We start from the raw sequence: 23888 nt of genomic DNA, 5'->3' as shown, positions 1-23888 counted from the left end.
CTCTGAGATCATGACCCAAGCCGAAAGCAGAGGCTTAACCCACTGAGCCACCCAGGCACCCTAATCCATTACTTCTAAATCCCAACTCCTCTTTCAACACCCTCCAAACACTTCCTACTGCTCTTCATGTCAGGATGCTTACCTTCAGTTGTGAGAGGACCCAGCAGGCTACTTTTGGCTTTTTTCTACATCTCTGCCTAATCCTCCCCATTGAATTTGAGGTATTCTCTCAACCTACCCTGTCTCCAAATCATCTCCTTTGTTCTATTTCCACGTCTTGTTTCCTTACACATTCATCATTGGCAGGTGGACTTCCAGGACTAAAGGCAAAACATAATTTTATTTTTCTTTTCCCTGGGTATTTAAGAAGCTCCTTAAATTCTACTTTCAACATGCAAGCTCTCAATTTTCTGGAGGCGATCTAGTTATTTCTCTCCCACCTATCTTTCTTGAGTAAGTGACAGACATATTTTACTTTGTTTCTTTGCACTAATGGACATTAAATGTAATCATTATTTATAAAACTCCAGAACTCAGAAAGAACTTTGTGGTCCCCTAAACTTCCTGAAATGTTATGGGTAAGTATTTTTCTGAAGAGTTGGTTCATAGCTTTCAAAGGTTTTTGAAGCAGTCCAAGTAGTGTTACCCACCCCTCTCATGTTGTTTCCAGTTTGTGCCTCTCTAAGAGCTTGTGTGAATTCATACCTTCATCTAGTCATTATTTATGAATCTTGATATTTTTATTATTGATATAAGTGCCTTATAATACATGTTCTTTGCAACGCTGCTGCGAATATTTTTCCTGTGTTTAAAATTTTGTTCCTTTCATAGCACAAGAGCTCTTACTTTACATATATATATACTAGAATTTCAATCACCTTTATGATTTTGCTTATGGATTAAAAATTAATTTTTGGGTCTGATCACAGCCACCATACTGCACAGCTCCAGGGTGCCCCATCTACTACACTCTATGCTGTGCTCAACAGACTACAGTATACATGATACCCCCTGCAGTCATTCGATGTGGATGTTCCAGAACAACCAGCAGTACAGATGCCCATTTCCCAAAGGTTTCCAACAGTTGACTTTTTACAATATACTTAAGAATTTCATCCATCTGGAGCTTATATTATAAAAGTTGCGATTAACAATTTTTTAAAACATTATTTGTTTATTCCAATTTCACATAAATAATCTTAACCCCATGTTTTGGAAAGTCACTTTAACAGAGTATTTTTAAGTATTAGTTTAATAGATTAAGTCTCAATATGAACCTCTATTCAGCAAAACTTTAAAACACATATAATATATCTTCAGTGTGCCAGAAACTGTGCTAAATGCTGACAATAAAAAAATGCCAAAGATGGTTCCATAACACAGAATTCCTAGCCTTACCACAGAGTAAGTCAATTACCATAGTGTATTGTATTTTTTAAAAACTTTATCACACTCATCACTGCTCTTTGTGAAGTTACTAGAATTATTTCGTCTTTATTTTTTTATTTTTATTTTTTTTTTAAGATTTTATTTATTTATTTGACAGAGAGAGGTCACAAGTAGGTAGAAAGGCAGGCAGAGAGAGAGGGGGAAGCAAGCTCCCTGCTGAGCAGAGAGCCCGATGCGGGTCTTGATCCCAGGACCCCTGAGATCATGACCTGAGCCAAAAGCAGAGGCTTAACCCACTGAGCCACCCAGGCGCCCTATTTTGTAAGTCTTTATACATAATGACTCTAATACCTTATTTTCAAAATCCTCTTTCATAAACATGCTGATTTATTTTTCCATATAACAACTGCTATATAATATTATGTGTAACAAACTCTAGGTATACAATTTAATACACTAAAAGATGAAACAGGATTATTATCCACATTTATGAGAGAGAAATTAAATAACTTGCTAAAAATCTCACAGTTACCTTGTGGAGTTGGGACTTGAACTTCTATTTGTCTAGTCAGTTGGAGTTCTTGGATATATTAAATATATTTGGATATATTAAAAAAGACATTTGGGGGATAGTGGGGAGGTTCTGTCTGTCTCTGCCTTCCAATATTTGTAGTCTTTGTTCTCTGTGCTTTATACTATAGTCACAGTTATTATATAACCACAATGGGAGCAACCCTGGCTTTTCTCCCCACAAATTTAAAAGAACTGTTCACAGTATTTTCAATAAGCAGAATATTGGCTTTTTCAAAAAACAGTATATTTTATTATTTTAAGGGAAAATTCTACTTCAATGTTTAAATTAGGAGTCAGTTAAAATATACCAAATGACACACAGTATTACAAGTGACTAGGCAAATGCAAATATGAACCACAAGGAGATGCCACTTCACACTGACTAGGATGCTTATAGTCAAAAGCCAGAAAATAGGTGTGATAAGGGTATAAAGAAATTGGACCCCTCATACATTTATTGGTGGGAAATTAAAATGCTGCATACAGCATTGTACAAAGCAATCTGGCAGTTTCTCAAAAAGTTAAACAGAGAACTACCACATGACACAGCAATTCGACTCCTAGAAATATACCCCAAAGAACCGAAAACAGGTATTCAAACAAATGTTTTTACGCAAATGTTCATATCAGAACCATTCACAGCGGCCAAATGGTAGAAATGACCCACATGTCCATAAATGATGAATGGATTAAAATATACCAAATGCTTTTATTTTGTATTCTACATCTCAAAATGCTCTGTAATTTTCTTCTGTAGCCTATGGTAAGTAATATGTCACAGGACTAGAAACGGCCACTCTACACGGTCTTCTAACAGACATCCTTTGATTGTAGGGTTAATAGTCTAATAAATGAATTCTACTTGTTTTTACAATTTTAATACTGCTGGTCTTCAGTGAAATTATACAACTGTCATGTTAGCAGTGTTGGGGTCATGCTTGGGGATTTAGATTATACTTGCCTCAAAACATGTTTAAGGTAGTTTTTCATTTCTGGAATAAAAGATAAGAAAATATCTATGCTCTAGAATAAGAGATAAGAAAATATCTATTGCTTAGAAGTTTAACACATCCATAAATCTACGGAGAAAACTATTTAGCAGAAGTATAAGATTTTTAAGGTTATTCTACAAATAATCTAATGTTTTTGACTGAATCATCTTCTGTTAATTACCTGAAGAGACTACTGTTGACATTGTTTTATTTTGTTTTTTTTAAATAGAAACACATGAATGAGATTTAGAGATGTCTCTGGCATAATTAGCTCAGCCATCTTCCTTCAAAGTTGCATCTTACTAAGTTCTGATTTACTTCTATTTTCAGCTGTTTGCACTAAAATTTCATGTCCTCAATTAAATCATTAGTTACACACACAAAGCCTTTAGGTTTAGTAGACTCATCCCACACACACTTTTACTAATACTTTTGTATTACAACACCAGCATTCAAAGTATAGGTGATGCTTAAAATATCTAGCCATTACAATCAAGTAAAAAACATGAGCTTAACTGTTCTTCTCTACTGAAAATAAATGGCATTTTATTATCTCCTCTGCCCCTTCCCCACTAGCTCTATCCCAACTAAGACCTTAAGTCTCAAGAGTGCTAGTTCTCAAAAAATTATTAGAGGGCCACCAGTATCTGAATCCTAACACATGCTTCTTAAAATGCACATTCTCAGGCCACTCTTACAACTACTAAATCAGAATCTCTGCTCTGGATAATTGATTACGAGAATCTTAATTCACCAAGCCAAACCAGAACACTGCCCACATATAGCACCAGAGTGAGATGACTTAGCATACTGACTGGGGAATTTGTGAAAGTGAAAAAAATGCTACTAATAATTATAAGTCAGGATGTATGGTCAAAGAAGGGTTTCTATAGCATGCTCCATACTTTGAGAATTTGGCTAGTTTCAGAACCACTTTCAACTAACAAGTTTATTGAAATTATTCTAAAATGTAATGCAAGAACATTACACTAAGAGATGAAAATATAAAGAAACATGAGACCCATACCCAATTCTGGTACCCAGTCTAGCTGGGAAGAAAGGGAAAATGACAAGAGGTAGTAAGTAGCAAAGAATAAATAATACATAAGCCTCTCAAAAAGGAGATGTGCAGGAAAGGCTTCACAATATGCAAGATTTGAAATGGGCCTTAAAAGATCACTACTGCTTGGATGAAAGCCAGTCTGGGCAATGAGAGGAGGTAAACACAGATGCAGAGCCCAGAAAACCCATGTTTTGCCCAGAAGGTGGGATAAAGACCCATTTTCATTGGAGCACAGGACTTTTGTATACATTAACAGGAAAAAAAAGTCAGGAGCCAAATACACAAAAGTTTGATCACTGAGATTGCTAATATTTTTTTTATTTGAGAGAGAGAGAGAGAGAGAATGAACACACAAACATGTAAGAAGGGGGAGGGGAGGGCCTGAGGGAGGAAAGAGAGAATCTGAAGCAAACTCCCTACGGAGCATGGAACCACATGGCGGGGGGTTCAATTTGAGGACCCTGAGGATCATGACCTAAGCCAAAACCAGAAGTCCAATGCCTAACCTACTGAGCCAAGCCACTCAGGTGCCCTGTAACTACTGAGACTTCTGAGGAAATTCTGTAATCAAAGGCTCCTCCGACACAGTGTGACATGAGTGCCCAGAGGAGATAAGAGATAAAAGATACACATGTGGGGCCACTGGGTGGCTCAGTCAGTTAAGCATCTGCCTTCAGCGCAGGTCATCCTGGGATCAAGTCCCAGGTAGAGCTCCCTGCTCAGTGGGTAGGCTGCTTCTCCCTCTGCCCCTCCTCTCCACCTGTGCGCTCTCTCTTTCAAATAAATCTTAAAAAAAAAAAAAAAGATACACAGGTGAAGAAAGAACAGTATCACGTGTAGGAAGAAATACTAAAGAAGAGTAATTAGGAGAGGAAAAAAATTTCATGAAAAACAGAAAAGAAGTTGAAAAGTAAAGAGACACTAACAAAGTGAGCACTTAAAATTAAAAAAAAAAAAAAAAGAAATTACAAGTAAGTCGTATGAAGAAAACACTGACAGCTAAGATTGCCAAATGACTTTCCTAAATAAAATAGAAGACAAAAAGCCAGATTACAAAAAGATGAAAGAAATACATACAAGACAGAAAAGTAGAGAAGTAACTATATACATGGCTCAATAAAGATAAATGAGATGCCAGAGAGGAGATAATGAGAGAAAAGAGGACAGAATTAAATGGGCTTTAAAAAACAGAAGAGGTTAACATAGATTAGAAATAAAAGAAAGCAGAACAATGCAGTTTGAGGCAATGGGCCAGCATAAAAATCCCATTAGGTATACAGCTTTTTCACTAAATAAAATAAAATTCACTAAATAATAAAAAGACCAAAAGAATATTCAAAGATACATATCTGCAAGAGAGTGTGTGTATACATATGTTAAGCTCATGCACAAAGTTCAAGTTTAGTATGATAGTTCAGAATCTGGCGGAGCTATAAAAAGTAAAATGCTAGAGGAAGAAAATATCTGTATTTTTTGCATGGAAGATAATTACGTAGGCAGTAAATTCGCACACATTTGGTCATGACAGATTTTACATTAGAAATTTACTAAAAATTATTATACATTATTTGAAGCAATGCTACACAATTTTATTACAATGTTATGATTAGCTATCATTACAATGTGGAATCTAGACCAGTAATCTGTAACTGGAAGTGATTAACCCCTTTTCCCTCCTTAAGACATTTAGAAATGGGAGGAGAAGGTAGTTTCTGGTGCCCATTATACTGGGACAGGCACTATTAGCATTTAGGCAACAGAATCCAAGGATGCTCAAGGTCTTCCAAGGAAAAGCACAATCCAGCCCAAAATACGAAGGGGGGCCCTAATGAGAAACACTGTAAGTAGACAGGAAGGTTGCTTATCTTGTCTATTTACATTACAAGGGGGCTGATTGTTAAATTCATTTCCTGTGATAAATTAATTTGTTCTGATAAAGGTCTTTATATTCCACCTTGATCTATTTTAATTCAGAACTTAAAAACAGACCTGTAGTTCCAATAAAGGTATTTCAGTCATCCTAATGCTAAGACTTACTAATTATCCCTTGACAAATGATGAAGAGGTGGCTAGGGGAATATCACATGTTTAAAACAATAGCTTAGGTATTCAGTTTTTTAAATAATATCTAAGGCAATGGTTAAGTTGAATGTATGTATTTGCCTTTGCATTATTTTTAACCTGAAGTATGTCCAGGCAATTTTTATACATCTAAAGTTCCCTAAGGTAAAGCAATTTAAGCTGAAGTTTATTTAAAACTAATAAGACCTATAAGGATTATAATGGCAAAATACAGAAGTACTGCAACAGACTGAAACACAACAGATTTGAGTTCACAATGATTCTAAAAAGGATTCTAGGCTATTATTTTGAAAAAGCACTAAAAATAAAACTGGTAAACAAGAAAAAGAATTAAACACTTAACTCTGCCTTCACTTAGGTAACTCACCCAACTGGGTAAACAAATGCAAGATGCGGTTAAGATTCTCTTTAGAGAACTATTCCAATGGTTGCTAACAGCACAAAAAGAAAATCAGATCTTACAAGTTTTCTGATAGAAAAGCACACTACCTATGAGGCAGTTGTGTCAAAAAAAAAAGAAAGAAAATCAAACCTAAATCTGATCAGACCTCTTGACCTAACTCCCAAATTTAAAGGAAATACTGAACACAAATAAAGATATTAAAACTACACCATAGGAATGCAATATCCAGACTCTCAGAAACACCACCCAGTTCTTTCATTAAATTGCAAAAATGGGGGGGGGAGAGAATTTACAGATTAGAAGAGATATAAAAGACATACCAACCAATATCTCTGTCTACTTTATTTGGATACTGATTCAGGTAAGTTTTGAGGGGGCACCTGTCTAGGACATCCACGAGACATTTGTAAATTTGAACAATTAAGGAACTTAGACTTAAAAAATGTAGGTGTGTTAATGACACTAAGTTAAGTTAAAAGAGTTAAAAGAGTCTAAGTTAAAAGAGTCCCTATTTTTGAAAATACAAAGCCAAATATCTGCTCTTTAAAAATGTAGATGAAGGGGCACCTGGGTGGCTCAGTGGGTTAAAGCCTCTGTCTTTGGCTCAGGTCATGATCCCAGGGTCCTGGGATCAAGCCCCACATCGGGCTCTGCTCGGTGGGGAGCCTGCTTCCCTCTCTCTCTCTGCCTGCCTCTCTGCCTACTTGTGATCTCTGTCAAATACATAAATAAAATCTTTAAAAAAAATAAATAAAAACGTAGATGAAATGATGTCGGAAATTTGCTGATTCAGTGTAATATGGGAGGGTGAAACGGATGGACTTACAGATGAAACAAAACTGGTCAACGGTTGGTAACTACTGAAACTGGATAAAGGCTACATGAGGATTCGTCATAATAGTCTGTTTACTTTCGTAGATGTTCAAATCGTCCGTAATAAAAAGTTAATTTACAAAAACTAAGAAACCTCAGCAGGAGGGGAAAGCAATCATTTGCAACATGTTTATTTTAGGGTTTTAAAAAAAGAACAAAATGAATGCTTGGCATAGTCCTCTAATGGATATGGGGATATTAAGCATCTGGGAAGATAAAACAGAAATGTCTTTTAAAATTTTAAACAGTGGTGTAAAGAAAATAAAGAAAATCTAAAGGTATACTAGTTAAAACTGCCACTGAATTCCACATGGAACACATGCATCTAAGTTTGTGTTCAAACCCATCAAATGCCAGCTTTTTTCTCATTGTGATAGCAGGTAAATTTAGCAGAAACATATATATCACAAATCCAACAAATATTACCAATACCCTTAGAAGCAAGTGTGAAACAAAAATAAAACCATAAAGCCAAGGCCTTATGGTGCCCTCTATATTTTGTTGTTGCTACTGTTTAAATTGAGAAGACTACAGAAAGCAATAGGAAGCCATAAAAAATATGTAGCCACAATCTTCTGAGATCGATTCTCTTGGGGGACCCTGAATAAATGGATTCTTGACCTACTAAAATTTAATGTGAAAAAATGATCCATTTGTAAAGGACCTATAAGATTGTAAATGGCAAAACGAACTACAAATAACCACCCTCAGAAAGGGAATGAATGTTGTTTATAAAAAGTGAGAGGCATGGATATAAAGGGAGGATCATCATGATGATTTAGAAGTAAAGGAAAATAAAATAAAAAGGTAACAAAATTCATGTTTCCCTAGGCCTTTCATTCAGACCAAAACATGTGGAGCTATACTCCCAAAAGCAATTTCAGACAAGAGATGTCTGTATTTTTTCCCCAGACAAGCTAGAAGTTAAACAGAATGACAAAGTGTATTTGCTCTGGGACAGTGAAGTAGCAAAAAAAAACTTTGGAAGGGCGTAACTGGTCCAAATCCTTCCAAACCAGGCAGACTAAACCACAGACAATGAATGAAGATGGAAATACCGCAATTCCTTTCAGTTTTGTTTGCTGCAAATAACCAATAAATTAAAATAATTATAACATATACTCAGGACCAAGAAGGGACTAAAAAATTTTTTAAATGTAATGATCCTAGAAATTTGGCCCTATTGCTGTTATTCTTGAGGTTAATCGCTTCCGACTGACCATCACATCTGAAGCAGGTGTTATTAATAAGCTTATGCTGTTTAGCCACAGACCCTTATAAAACCAATGAAATGTCAACAACAGAAAAATGTCAAAGCTTTAGAATCCAACTTTAAGACCGCCTTTAGACAAAATGCAAGGCACAGATTGATTCATAAAACTCAGTTTCATTAATATAAAACAAACCATATAAACCTAGCAGGTCACTCTGAGAACATTAGTAGGTCTGTTTTGCCAAGTGGACCAGCTCCTTTTCCAAAGAGATTCATAAGAAGAAAGCAAATCCCCATACTACTGTCTGGGAATAATTTCTGTACAAATTCACAAATTTAGGAAAAACAGTGATTAAATGAACTATGAAACTATAAAAAACAAGACAAAATTAAGAGGACTCTAACATGAAGCCAAATTTGTTAAAAAGTGTTATCTAGTGCCAGTATCAAAAAACAGTAGTGCATACGGGGTTGTGAAATCAGCATTCAAAATCTTCTAAAATCCTATGTGATTGGGACTTTTCTCCATAAAGCCAGGAGTTCTTATCTGCAGAGTGATTTTTTCCAACTTCAAAGCAATTCATAAACATGGACTGCTTCACAATACTCCAGAGAAAAAAGCAGAGGTAGATTTAAAGATATTCCTTTGCCCACAGGAAAGTCATACACAAAGAACTACAAGGCAGAGAACAAAGATTTGCCTTTTCCGTTATGACTATACTCAGTCCCTGACCTTCTTTCTTACAGGGGAAGAGAATAAGGCAAGAGAGCTGACAACTGGGGAATGCTCCCTGGGGCGGGGGGGGGGGGGAAGGGAGAAAAATAAATTTTTTTAAAAAATGCTTAAATGATAAAAAAAAAAAAAAAAAAAAAGGTAAGAAAGCTTAGCACCCCCAAGCCAAAGAAGGAAACACTTTTCTTTCTCCAACTCACCATCTGGACCTTACACACCAGGTCCTAAAACCCTACAACAAGCAGTATTTTTGGATCCTTCAAGGAACTATAAACAAACAAAGGGGAGATATACTTAAACTAAGCATGCACCTACAGACCCATAATCAACTCTGAATGTTTTTGCCAGATCTCTTAAGCAGTTCTGTACAAAAGCAGAAGTCCTTACTTTTATGTCAAAAAGTAAACCTAGATTTTTGCCCCGCATCTGTTATGTATATGCACTACATACGTGACATTTGGCAATCTTCTCAACTACTCTTAAGATTCAGGTTTGAAATCTTAACAAGAATGATTTTTTAGAGGGTTCTTCTGGGAATGAAACAAGTTAGTGTGTTAACACGTACTATTCTATGGAATCCAGTCCAGTGTCAGGTTGGATGCTCAATTATTATTTCCTCTTTTGAAGTAAGAGTGAAAGTCATCTATTAATGGAAGTATATATCCTTTGTGGTAGAAAAACTGATTTCTCACTGAATATCCATATGCTCCCCCACATTTTCCAGCCACCGTGCAGTTAGCTGAGGCCAGGAGATTAACTCAGGTCTACTTCCAGACCAAAGCTCTTAAAAGCTGGCACATGACCCTTTACCTCTCTTGCTTAGACACATGCTTCAAATGGCAGAGCTACAAGATGCAAGAAGCACAATCTGAGTCCACAAGTGGAAGAGCTACCCAGGAGAGCTCCTGGACCTACAGCAGACTTCATATGAGCAAGAGAAATAAACCTTTCTATGTTTATGCTTATGAGACTTCTAGATTGGTTTGTTAGCACAGCCAAATGTAATGTATCCTTTTATTGCCCAATTGTACTCAAATGCTGCAGGACAAAATGCATACATAAAAATGGCAAGTCCTATGTTTAAGTATTAAAGGATGTCTTGCTTTTGGTATAATTCTTTATAGAAAAAAATGGAATGATTAAAAGACAATATTTAGTAACCAAGTGGAAAAGTAATCCAATATACACAACTTAAAAAGAAACTGATACTTACAGTTTCACCTTAAGAGGAAAGAATTCTAAAATCAAGAGTCTAAAATTTTTTTCTAATTAAACATATGAGTCATATAACAACAACAACAAAAGCAATTATCCAAAAATAAAAAGAAATTGAAAACTGCTATTAGGAAACAAGTAAAAGAAAGGAAAGCAGACCAACTTCAAAACACTCTTTTGTGTAAGTGGCTGCAGTCAACTGATCCACAATTCTGGAATCCCAAAAGCTCTAAAAATCAAAGGTTTTTAAAATAAGTTTGGAGAAAAATAATCTGGCAGAAACACCAAACATGAACTAACCTGAAACTACCTGTATTCTCTGTTTATCCACTTAATATAAATATTCATACATTTTTGGTGTAGATATGTTATGTGTTTGAAGATCCCACTGGAGGTGTGACATAAGGTACAGCAAACATATCATATTCCCTTTCTAAAATCTAAAGTTTTCTGTACTCTGAAACACAACTGGCCCCAAGGGTTAGAAATAAAAGATTGTGGACTTAGAACAATAACAGAAGTGAATAATCTCTGTACTGTCTTAATGATGAAACTAAAAACCAAATCAAGACCATGGCTTTCTAACCTGTTTATAATTCAATGTAAAGCTGAATTTTAATGATTTTTCGTATGGTATTTCTCCTTGATGCACCACACTTCAATATTTCTGGTAGAACACAGATACAACTACCTAAAGCTAGATCATGCAGAGGTATAATTAAATGGTAGAAGACAGAAAAGAAATGAAAATACTGCCGAAAGCATTTCTGGCTTCAACAGACCATAATTTAACAGGTATTCAAGGTAGCCATTCCTGTGGTTTCACAGAAAAAACAACATACACACATGTCAAAAAATATACAATAAATGTAAACCATAGCATGGGAGAAGAGGAAGGTGTATGAGAAAGTACTAAGCAGTCATCACTAAACACAGGAAAATGGGGGGCACCTGAGTGGCTCAGTGGGTTAAGGCCTCTGCCTTCAGCTCAGGTCATGGTCTCAGGGTCCTGGGATCAAGCCCCGCATTGGGCTCTCTGCTCAGCGGGAAGCCTGCTCCCCACCCCCGCCCCCAGCTTCTCTACCTGTTTCTCTATCTGTCAAATAAATAAATAAAATCTTTAAAAAAAAAAAAGAAAAAAGACAGGAAAATGGTAAAAAGAAAACTATGCAACAATTCAGGTGGCAAGGTATCAAAGTAACTACAGCAGGATTTCTCAACCTGAGCACTAGGGACATTTTAGCCCAGATGATTCTTCGTTGTAGAGGGGTTGTCCTACACACTGCAGGGCATGTAGCAGCACCCTTGACCTCTACTCGCCTCGCTAAGTATCAGTAGCAACTCCTCTTCCCCCAGCTGAGAAAGCAAAAAAAAAAAAAAAAAAAAAAAAGTCTCCAGGCATTGACAACTGTTCCTCAGACTTTTTTTTTTTTTGAGGGGGGTGGAGCTCATAGGGAGGAGTATGGAGGCAAAAATCACCCCCAGTTGAGAACGACTGATCTAGAGGCAAAAGAAAAAGTTTAAAGAGACCTTCTTCTTCTAGATTCTAATAAAATGTCAAATATACTTCTCTGTCAAAAGCAGTATAGGAAGAAAAAAATCATTTCTATTTCTCTCAATCTACAAGTGGTTTTATCATGTTTTTTATCTCTCTTTTGTAGGGAAGATGAAAATGGCAAATCAAGCTCTCCATTCTCAATCCAAATGCCCCTGCACTCAAAGCAAGAAAAATTTGCTGATTTTCTTGTAACTAAACATATCCATCTGTCGTTAGAGCAACTCTTTTCAAGGAGGGAATAAGGTACCAATTGGTTAACTATAGAAAGTGACAAAACAATTGGTAGTAAACACATAGATGGTTTTCACCTACTTTCTAACTATATTATATGCTTTGAACATAATAGGTCCCTAATAAAAACGTGACCTTTTGGGGTTAAAATATTGTTTTCAATCAAGTCATTCTTTTGGAAAAAATTTTTGGTCACAACAGCACTGGGTCCTCCTGCTATGCTGGCACATATGAGCCAAATAATTAAGCTTACTGTAATTATCAATTTCCTTTTATAATAGAAACAGGAGCTAAATGCTTCAAATAATTATACTACTAAAAATCATAACTATGAAAAAAAAGAAAACAATATATGGGATTTTTTAAACGATTTTATTTATTTATTTGAGAGAGAGATCACAGAGAGGGAGAAGCAGACTCCCTGATGAGCAGGAAGCCTGAAGCAAGACTCTATCCCAGGACCCTGGGATCATGACCTGAGCCGAAGGCAACCACTCAACTAACTGAGCCACGCAGGTGCACCTATATGGAATTTTTAGTAGACCTTCTCCAATCCAAAGTCAGTTTTGCCTGGAATTTCTATTCAATTTGACAGACTTCAATGTATCTACTAATATAACAAATCTTCCAATGCAAAACACTCTAAAAGCAAGAGTTACAAAAATGTGTAAGACCATCCTCCTTTCAAAGGAACGCTTTACTATTGCAGGAGGTAGACAAGCAAGTAAATAATTATAGTATACAGCATCAACATAAGGTATTACATATTTCATGTGTAGAAGCTCATATTAGCTTAATGAAACATAAAACATCATTTAAAATTATCAGTAATGCCCAAGTCTCCAAAAAAAAAAATCCTCATGATTTTTCAGAGTCTGTGCATATGCCAATATTTAATTAATAAAATAAAAAGAGCTATCCATCAGTGGATGATCATAGAGGGGTGGTAGGGAAAACATCTTCAGTCAGAGTAGTTCCATATTTATCTGTTTAAGAAAACAAGCTGTCGGGGCACCTGGGTGGTTCAGTGGGTTAAGCCTCTGCCTTAGGCTCAGGTCATGATCTCAGGGTCCTGGGATCAAGCCCTGCATCGGGCTCTCTGCTCAGCTGGGAGCCTGCTTCCCTTCCTCTCTCTCTGCCTGCCTCTCTGCCTACCTGTGATCTCTGTCAAATAAATAAATAAAATATTTAAAAAAAATGAGCTTCCAATTAAGATTTAATTTTTATAAAAAAGAGTTCTAAAATTTTTTTAAGATTTCAAAATACAAGAATAGATGACTAAAGAGATACAATTTCATTTTACAAAAGAAGTATCTTCCTTCACATAGCATACACTGCCTAATATCAACAATAACAACAATCAGAAAAAAAGCTATATATATATATATATATATATATATATATATATGTATGCAGAAGGCTTTAAAGTCAAGCACTGTAGGGACAAGGGGGTGGCTCAGTCAGTTAAGCATACAGATTCTTGATTTCATCTCCAGTCATGATCTAAGGGTTTTGAGTTTGAGCCCCAAGCTGGGCTCTGCTCTGGGTATGGAGCCTACTTATTAAGATTCTCTCTCTCTCTCCCTCTCCTCCCCACAAAATAAAGTAAAATAAAATTAAAATAAAAGGATGTATAAGCAATTAAGTTATGTAAATATCACGTTATTTTGATTATTATGTTTCATTATTACAAAAAGCTTCCAAAAATTAAAGACAAGGAAAAAACTGCTCTGTTTAGATAACTGGCAAACTATATCAATTCAGAATCTTAATTTTACAAATATTGATATAATCTCACTCTCAGTAAAACTGCAAATTTTTATAACAGGGTATTTAAAAGGGAAGACATAACTGTCACCCTTATTTTAAAATTTTTCATTACAATTTACTTCAGAGAAAGTCAGAGCATTCCCTATTGAATTAAGTATCATTAACCTTATGCATATTCCTTTAAAAGGGATTTACTATTGGGGCGCCTGGGTGGCTCGGTGGGTTAAAGCCTCTGCCTTCGGCTCGGGTCATGGTCCCAGGGTCCTGGGATCGAGCCCCACATCGGGCTCTCTGCTCAGCGGGGAGCCTGCTTCCCCCTCTCTCTCTGCCTGCCTCTCTGCCTACTTGTGATCTCTATCTGTAAAATAAATAAATAAAATCTTTAAAAAAAAAAAAAAAAGGGATATACTATTTCTTCATCTTTGCCCAATGTCCTTAGATTTTCTTTTTTACTGAAGTTCCAAGGAATATATATATTCCAAGGTATATATATAAAAAATATATATATACATATATACACATATACACACACACACACACACAAAATTTTATTTGATGTGTTCTCAAATAGACACTAAACTGCTTAAAGTAAAATTACTCCTATAGTATGATGCTGACCCACTAGAGAAAATGCTAGCAAGAGTAAGGGCATGTGTTTAAACAGCATCTCTCCCTTTAATTATGCTATGGTCACTTTACTGATCCAATTTACACTATTATTAAACTTTAAAACATACTAACTCATTTAATTCTCACAAATAAACCTATTGTGGGGGATTATTTTAATTTCCATTTTACCTTTAGGAAAACTGAAAGACAGAAATATATCCTAACTGATCTAAAATAATACAACTAATAAGAGGCAGACCAGGGATTTGAACCCAGACCAATGTTTTGAAACCTTAACACACATACAATTCACTTGGGAATCTTGCTGCAATTCAGTTTCTGATTCAATATTTCTGCAGCAGAGGCAAGATTCTGCATTTCTAACAATCTTACCTGTGATGTAGACACTGCTGATCTGAAGAGCACCCTATGAGCAGCAAAGTTCTAGTCTACCCTAGAAAATGGTGGCAAGCAGCGGTAACCCACACAAGGGAGAGTTCACCCACAGTTAGACAATGAGAGGTTTATGAGGAAACAAGAGTTGCCAGCTTCTGGTATAGAACTTAATTGTTTCTTGTATTAATTTTATTTTTAAAAGAAGGATGTTAGCAAAATTTACAAGTATTATAGTATCTTTCAGCTCTACAAGCACACACATTATTAATACTGTTAATAACCTGATACTACTACATCTCCCTCCAATGAGAAGGCCTTTCCCACATCCAAAAACTATGTACAAATGCTCCTGAATATCTAACTTTAACACAGATTCTTTAATCTCAATATATTGAAGAATAGTTTAAGAAGTGTAAATTTGTGCCTTTTCATATATGGAAAGAATTAAAGGTAGAGTTAAAAATCCAACAATTTCCTAAACATTTGCCACTTGTATAAGTGGTTACTGTGAGAGGACAAGGGCACCCTCTGGGAAACAGTGGGAATGTAAATGTCTTAATAGAATTATTACTCAACAATTCTAGTCAATCACTTTCTCCAAAAACATATAGGGAAATGCCCATAACACAACTTTCCTTCATTCTCACTGATGTACGAAATATTTATACCATAATTTAGAATACAGTATGTAAACAATATAAATTAAAGCCACTACATAAATATTAAATTCCTATGTTGAGAATGCTCTGGCCCTGGAGCACCTGGGTGACTCAGTGCGTTAAAGCCTCTGCCTTCAGCTCAGGTGATGATCCCAGGGTCCTGGGATGGAGCCCCAGGTCAAGCTCTCTGCTCGGCAGGGAGCCTGCTCCCCCCCCCCCCCCACCTCTCTGCCTATTTGTGATCTCTGTCTGTCAAATAGACAAATAACATCTTTTAAAAAAAAGTTATAAAAAAATAGAATGCTCTGGCCTAATAAGGAACTCTTAAGACCTAAAAACTGAAATGCCATCAAATCATTGGAAATAACATTTTATCAAATTTTATACTATTGGGAAAAGAAGTATCATCACTATCAAAATATATTCAAACCTGTTTAAGCCACACACTTAATTCAAAGTTAAGACTATCCTAAGATCATTCGTGGTATATACGTATTAGATGCAGCTATATAATAATAAGGAAATACATAACATAAGAAAAAGGGTATTTTATTAATAAACCACAGGAGGGGAGTAAGGGATCTAAGAGAATTCTTAATCTCATCTGAGTAATTTTGGTTTTGCTGAGTTTTGTTGTATTTCAATCAACTTTTTCCTGAATGTACACAGATATACTTTACATTTCTTCCCTAAGGAAGAATTAAATCTGTCACATACTTTGATGAGCTTGTAAAAATTATTTTCAAAACCATAATGGAATTCTGATTAATTAGCTACATATGGAAGTCAAACATCAAAGTCAAAAAAGTATTAGGTTTCACAGATTCAAACAATATGAATTCACACATTTTAGAATTTATTAATACAGACTTCCATCTTAAATTATAACACAAATTAATAAATTTAAACTGTACAATCACTGTAAAGCTAAAATTCTCACCCATGCACCTGTGAATTACAATACCACAATCTATCACATATCTGATATGAAGGTAAAAATACAACACAAATTCAGATTTAGCTCTCAAAATCCTAAAATGCTTCCACTAAACAATATTCCAAATTCCTGTCAAGGACAAGAACTAGATCATCTTCCACCCAAAAAAACTTCTTGACACTTAGAATAAAAGACACAAAAGTACCTGGCTATTTTACACATCAGACATATGAAAACGACCATCCCCAAACTAGTTAAGACACAACTTCTCCCAGTTCCCTATTAAAACTCATAATTTTCTGTTTATTTTTTCTTTAGTCACACAGCCACAATGAAATTTAAATATTAAAAGAACTAGAGAACTGAAATATGTAATTTTTTTGTTTGTTTGTTTTGTTTTGTTTTTTAAGATTTTCTTTATTTACTTGACAGAGACCACAAGAAGGCAGAGAGGCAGGGGGCGGGGGTGGGGGGGGAGACAGACTCCCCACCAAGCAGAGAGCCCAATGCGGGACTAGATCCCGGGACCCTGAGATCACGACCTGAGCCCAAGGCAGAGGCTTAACCCACTGAGCCACCCAAGTGCCCCTGAAATATGTAATTTGAAAAAGTTTGCAATCATCCCAAGTTGTGACCAGGGAAAGCACAGATGATCCAGTCCATGTTATCGTTCCCAAGACCACAGGTTCGCTATTGCACTGATCACTAAATTTGAAGCATTACTTCATGGACTGAAATGAAATATGGCATACAAACAGAAAAACAAACAAGTTAAACTTTCTGCCTCCTAGAAACATTCGACTTCAACTACAGGATGAATCCTCAGTGACCTTGTGCAACCACTCCTGGGTTAAACACGTAAAGCATACTTCTTCAGCAACTGCAACACTACACTACTGCTCCAAGGGCATTCAACACACTGTCTATTGGGCTCTCTAGATTTATGCATGTACACTAGTTTTTGCCATTTGCAAAAAATCAACAGCAACCTTTAAAAACGATTGACCTTACATGCAATTTTGAAACATTAAAGAGTATTGAATTGACAGATCTTTGTATCTTTTATAAAGGGAAATATCAGAATACACTCTCAAGTTAAGTGATTCTTCCAGAGAGCAAATTTAACTTGACCTCACTAAATGGCTACAGATTTGACACACCAATGAGAAGGCTGGGAGGAATATTTTGATTTATTTATTCTCTGAAGCAGCAGTGTTCAAAAGAAATGTAATACAAGTCACACACATAATTTTAAATTTTCTAATAACCATATTAAAATGGTTAAAAAAAATTTTTTTTTAAACATTCTATATAAAAACATATCCAACATATCATTTAAACATGTAATACATACTTTTAAAAATCAATAAGGTGTTTTACATTTTTTTCTTCAGACTAAATTTTCAAAATTCAATGTGTATTTTACCTTTAGAGAACATCTCATTTTGGACAACTAAAGTGGTCAGTCAATAGCCACAAGTGGCTAGTCTCGACATTATTGGACAGCACAGCTCTTAATCCTTTGAAATCTGACATACCACTACCTGTTTAAAATTAGTTTACATTCATGTTTGCCTTTTCAACTAAATAGCTGATCATAAATATGAGCAAAACTGTTAATTCGCTGAATAAATCAGGATCAGATCACCTTATCTAAGGATCGGGTTAATACACACAAGAAGCAATTGAATTAAACCCAATTATATCTCAAGTAGACTGCAGAGATAGGTCTGATCATCACAAGTGAACAGAACTCAGAGCAAAAACACAGGTAAGACAAGAAAACATCTTCATATCAAACCTTAACACTGCCTTATTTCTAGCTGGCATTATCGCTCTTGAGCACATATCTGTATGTAAATTATCTACAAAACTATTTTTCTGAGTTTGATGATTTTTGGAAGCCATAAAGTCACTGTTGAAAATAAAGCACTAAGTATGACAACTGAAAAAACGTTTACAAACAAAATTGTCAACCAGTTACTTTTTAATGCACCTTACACCAACCAACAATTTTAAATTACTCTATTTGAGTTTCACTGAAATGAACTGCTCCTACAAATTCCAATTCATTTACTCCTTTTCATAGACATATTTCAAGAACCAAAATTATTAAGAATTTTCCCAAATAATTAAGACATTTGATTAAAATGCAAATAATTTCAACAATGCATTCTCTAGAAAACAACTAAAAGCATTAGCTTAGCACATAAAATTTGTCCTTAAGGCACATTACTGAATATATCAAACAGAAACTATACTCTTGTTTACTGCATTTACATTTTGTAACACCACATTCAGCAATTTCTAAATTTGGAAGGTCAGTTCAGATTGCACATAAGCAGTAACTTTAAAGCTTAGAAAATTTTAGAAGTTTCTGCAATGTACTTCTGAGAAAACACTCTACAGAAATGTTACAACAAAACAAAAATCAGCACCATTCACACTAATCTCAGTAAGAAGCACAAAATCGGTATATTCAAAAATCTAAAATGTATGATACATGCTAAGGAGTATCTTCCCCCAAACTTGTTTAATTCACCTTAGACAATTTTTATTTAATCCACTTGCAAAGCTGAAGAGAAGCAAATGTAGCTTCTTCTGCAGCACACATACCCAGAGCCGATACATTAATCTTTTGATTATTTTCCCACATTTTGTCATCAAAACAACAAAATTTGTTTCTTACCTGCAGTTAGGAGGAGGATCAAGAGTTATTTCAGCTAGCTCCTTCTGAATTCTGTTAGCGAAATGAGAACAGACAAAAAGGATTTGAGATCGTCTACAGAATAACCGGGGAATTACACTGCCCTCTACCACCATGCAGTTAAATGCAAGGCTGGCTTTGCCTTCAGTAATGCTAACATGGCTGCTTCCTCTTTGTTCTCAGAGGCATAACCCAAATCCCTTAACAGAAACTTTGCAGCTTTTTTCTCACTTGCTACTGTAAATAAGTATGACATTCACACCTGATCTGAGAACTAGTCCTCCACTAGTACTCAATAAAGGATATAAAATCTATTTTAAAACACTTTTTACCAAAGAAATTCTCTTTTCAAGCTTATATGCAAATGAGATAAAAAGGGAGGAGGGAAAGCAGTAGAATATTTGACAATGACTTCAAGTCACTTTTACAGAGGTAAGAATTAACAAGTTATTACATGAGTATGTTAACAGTTTTGACAATATTTTATGTCAAAAAAAGTTTAAAATTTACAAACATCTTTATCAGTGAAAAACTTCTAAAGGACTCTGACATTCTTATTTAACCAATTCTGTTTCCTTAATCTTAACTACAGCCCTAAAATTGAATAAATCTGGGAGGAAAGAAATAATGAGATAGACAGCCTATTTAAGGGGGAAAAAAGCAGTTCTCTGATTTTATTCAAATTTAAAATGCTTTCAAAACTTAAGATGTGTTTAACATGTTCCTCAGCAAGATTACAGCAAATTGAGGACGACTCTAAATTATTTAAAAGACTGCTGCTATTTAATAAAACATTCTCAAATTATTAATACTTGGTTATTGATAAAGGTGAAAGTTCATAGAAAAATAAGATTACTTCTAAATCACTACAGAATACAATATTTGAACAGTTTTTGTATTTTCCTTTTCCTTTAGTTGTGATCAATAAAAATCAACAAAATGTCAATATTGGCGAATGCTATAGACATATTTGATATATAATTAAATAGATTTCATGGATATTCCTCTACTACTACAGTGGAGACCCTTGACAGAATCTTTTTTTTTTTTTGCCATCAAAAATAATAGAAATCAACAGAAAACAAATGACCTTTCATATATACCCAACAAAATATGTTTCTTCTGCTGTTGAGTGTTAACATGTCAAGCATATCCACAAGTTTCAGAGTGAAGAGTCACAAATATAATGAAGTTTTCAATAGCCAAGTGCCACCCAAATCATAAATGGCTACTTTTTTATTTGCATTCACAAGAATACAAGCCATAACCATAAGTTAACTACAAAAAAGTAGTACCTGGGATGCATGACTTCAAGTCATGTTTATAAAACTGAAAGCAAATTTGGAGCACAATTTTAAACCTGCTTTCAAATATAGCCAAGGCCTTGAATTTACAAATTTTCTAGCAAACAATCATTTCTAATCATTAAGTTTCATGGAGAAGCACTGCTGATCTCTAGAAGTGTCAATTTCAATGAAGAAGAGTATGACTCATAAAAAGGAACATCCTCAATGTACCAGCTAATTTGGGCTCACCAAATTTTCCTTGCCAACTCCTAAAACAATCTGTCAGAATGTTAGTCCAGGCTCTACTCAAGGACACTCTTACTGAAGTTACCAAAGTACAGAGTAAGTTCACTTAAAAGTACAATTCCAGGGAGGTGGCTTATATACCATCTAAAGAATGACAACTCATTCAAGTGCAAATAAAAGTGATCACGAAGTATTTCTGAACCAATGCCACTGCTCTGTAAAACCAACAAAAGTGTCCAACCATTTGGAAGACAACCTGATAATGTGCTTTATCCTTTGACACATTACCTTTTAGCACTAGTGGATAACTTAGCAGTGGTTTTGCTGGAGAGTTTGGTGTTTTTCTTCTGCTGGGTGGCAGAAGGTTTTCTTTCTTCCTGTTCTTCAGGCTCTGGAGCGGCTGGGTCTCGCTGGTCCGCATCTGAACTACCACTGCTGGTGCTGGGGCTCTCATCATCGGACCTTTGCCTATCACTGGACATCTTGGTGAAGTTATTTCTTGGAAAACTTTTAAAGAGAAAAGGAGGGGGGGAGGAAACATTAAGTCTAAGAAATAAACCAATAGCATTTTCTTCTCTCGATATTCACCTGAAGTCGGATTTTAATGAAAAACACTTCAAAGTGCTCACACTTATCTCATCACACAGCAAGGTTACAGGGGAGGTGATGTGTCTCGCAACGCCAGCGTTCAAGGATTTACCGAACTCAAGTTAGAAAACCCACTCACATTTTTTTCCATCCCTTGGACAATCTATCAATTGTCTACTTTCTCAGAAGGCATGAAACAGATTTGCCAGGGAACTTAGGCAACGAGCATTAATAACATATGACACACTGTAAATAACAGATCTCGCTGAAAAATGTTAAAAAGTCACTAATAACGTCTAAATATTTACACACTGACATTGGTCAAAGCTACCAAATTCCCTTTCCGAGAGGAAAACATACCCTGTTAATCGCCCATATGCTTATTTAAGGTGGCGATTCCTCCTCTGTGCACGTAAGCCTTTAAATACAACACTTAGGAATTTAAAAATCAACTAACAAGCTGCTCTAGCCGTTTCCACGGCCAGCAGCGAAGATTCATCCGGCCAAGACCGAGCTGCCACCCTGGGAAAAGCAGAATCCAAACTGCACCTTCTGCAAAGCTCCCAATGCCATCAAGGTTCCTCGCTCAATTTTTACATCACGGACCGACATTTTGTCCAAAATAACGAAAAAAAATAATCAGAGGCAAAACAAACAAACAAAGCCCCAAGAAGTGCAACAAATTTCCGCGCCCGCGGAGGCGAGCCGCGGCCGGCGGCGGCGGCCACGCAGCTCCGCGGCCCTTTGTGGGGAGGGCCGCGCGGGGGCCGCGGGCAGCGCTCGCCGCGCCGGGCGCCAAGTGATGCGAACAGCCCGGCCGGCCCCGCCGCGGCTCGCGGACACCGGCGGCGCGGGCGCCCGGCGCGAACAAAGCTGCCCGCCCCCGCCCCCTCCCCCACCGCCGCCGCCGCCGCCGCCGCCCCGGCCGCCCCCCCACGCGGCCCCCCGGCCCCGCCGCTTACCTCGGCCGCCCGCCCGGCCCGCTCGCGCGCCGCTACGGTGTGGGGGAGGGAGAGAGAAAAAAACCCTTCCTTAAGGAAATGGAGGCAGCTGGGGGGGGAAAGGGGGGGGAGGGAAAAAAAGAAGCCGAGGAGGCTCTGGCCGGGGAGTGTGGAACATTGAAAGTCGGAGGGGGTTGTGCAGTGCCGGGCTCCGGCCGGAGGGTGGCGCCGCCCAGCGCCTTCGGAAAAAAGGGGGGTTAGGAGCTCGGCTGGGCGAGGGCGCGAGCTCTCGGCGAGGCGGAGGGGACGCGGGAGACCCCCGCGCGCTGTGGCCTCCCGCCGCCGCCGCCCGGCTCGGCTCCTCCCGGCCGCGCAGTCAGCAAGTTCCGAGGCGAGCGCGGGGGGAGGGGCGGGCGCGGCGGCAGCGCGCGTGCTCGCTGCTTGCCTGGCGGAGGGGCGCGCGCCCCCGGCGCTCGGCGGGCGCGAGCTCTCCCTGCGCGCTCTCGCGCGCTCTCTCCGCGCCTCCCTTCACCCGGGGGGCGCACGCGTCCGCCCGCGCGCGGCCAGGACAAAGAGCGCGGCGGGGACCCAGCGGGCTGGCCCCTGCCGCCCTTGGCCGTGGAGCCCGTGCCGGAGAGGGCGGGGGCGCGGGCGCCGTCTCGTGGGGCCGCTGTGCCGCGGGGTGGCTTCCGGCCTGAGCCTGCCTCCGGAGCGAGGCTGCCCATTGGGCTACCCGCCCCGCAGGCTGTGGCCGGGGTGCTTTAGGGGCGAGCTGGCCGAGGTCATCCCCAGGGCTGGCCACATCCTTTCTGTCTGCGCTGGGGACGGCGTGGACCCCGAGGCCCCTACGCCTGGGCAAGGACCGTGGACGCGTGGTCGGGAGTCCCCCAATGCCCTAGAAGGCTGGAAACTAATGGGTGTCGTGGACGAGGCCAGGCACGCCCGTGGAGGGAAGGTGCCTCTTGCCCCCCTGGAGCCAAAGGGCCAAGATCGGGTCTAGGGCACTGAAAGAGGAAAAAAGGATTTAGAGACGTGGGGGACCAATCTCTGCTTCTCTTTGGCCCTCAGCCTCCAAAGGGAAGTCCTTCAGAATGCTTTAAAAACTTAAAAATCCAAAACATTATTTTAAATGTCTTGCTCCAGATTTTTTAAAGTGAAGGAAGGGAGTTGGGGGGCGGTGCTCAAACCTGACTCTCCTGCGGGGCTATTCTGATGGGCATGCTAGACAACAGTTCTGGTAAAAGAAGCCCCGAGTGATACTGGGTCAGAATGTCCACACAGAAAAAACTTCAGATGAGGATAATGAAGGTTACTTTTGTTCTGTCATTCTCTTTTACGGTGTCCAGGTGGACTCTGCAGTTTTTGCCCCAGGCACAAAGTAGCCAGAAGTACGAAAACTTCCTGTTTGCAACCCAGATCTCCTC

The 23888-nt window shown here is 37.9% G+C and overlaps 1 protein-coding gene across 2 annotated transcripts in view; it reads right to left on the bottom strand.

Annotated features, from left to right (window-relative positions):
• Nucleotides 1–22888, bottom strand: part of LOC111141912 (ubiquitin conjugating enzyme E2 E3) — an 88763-nt gene extending 65875 nt beyond the window's left edge. Inside the window, exons 1-3 of one of the 2 annotated variants that reach the window (XM_022494756.1) lie at nt 22486–22888; nt 21224–21442; nt 19386–19436 (exon numbers count right to left, since the gene is read on the bottom strand). In XM_022494756.1, coding sequence (XP_022350464.1) covers nt 19386–19436; nt 21224–21417 — 245 coding nt within the window. In that variant the 5' untranslated portion in view covers nt 21418–21442; nt 22486–22888. Of the gene's footprint in view, nt 1–19385; nt 19437–21223; nt 21443–22072; nt 22260–22485 lie in introns of those variants that run through there. The other variant, XM_022494766.1, reaches the window with a different exon arrangement.
• Between the last annotated feature and the right edge of the window lie 1000 nt (nt 22889–23888).

The sequence above is a fragment of the Enhydra lutris genome, unplaced genomic scaffold, assembly GCF_002288905.1.
Source record: "Enhydra lutris kenyoni isolate GAN:26980312 unplaced genomic scaffold, ASM228890v2 scaffoldscaffold1, whole genome shotgun sequence".
NCBI classification, from domain to species: Eukaryota; Metazoa; Chordata; class Mammalia; order Carnivora; family Mustelidae; genus Enhydra; species Enhydra lutris.
Note: the sequence above shows the minus strand (reverse complement) of the source record. Positions and strands in the feature narration are given on the sequence as shown.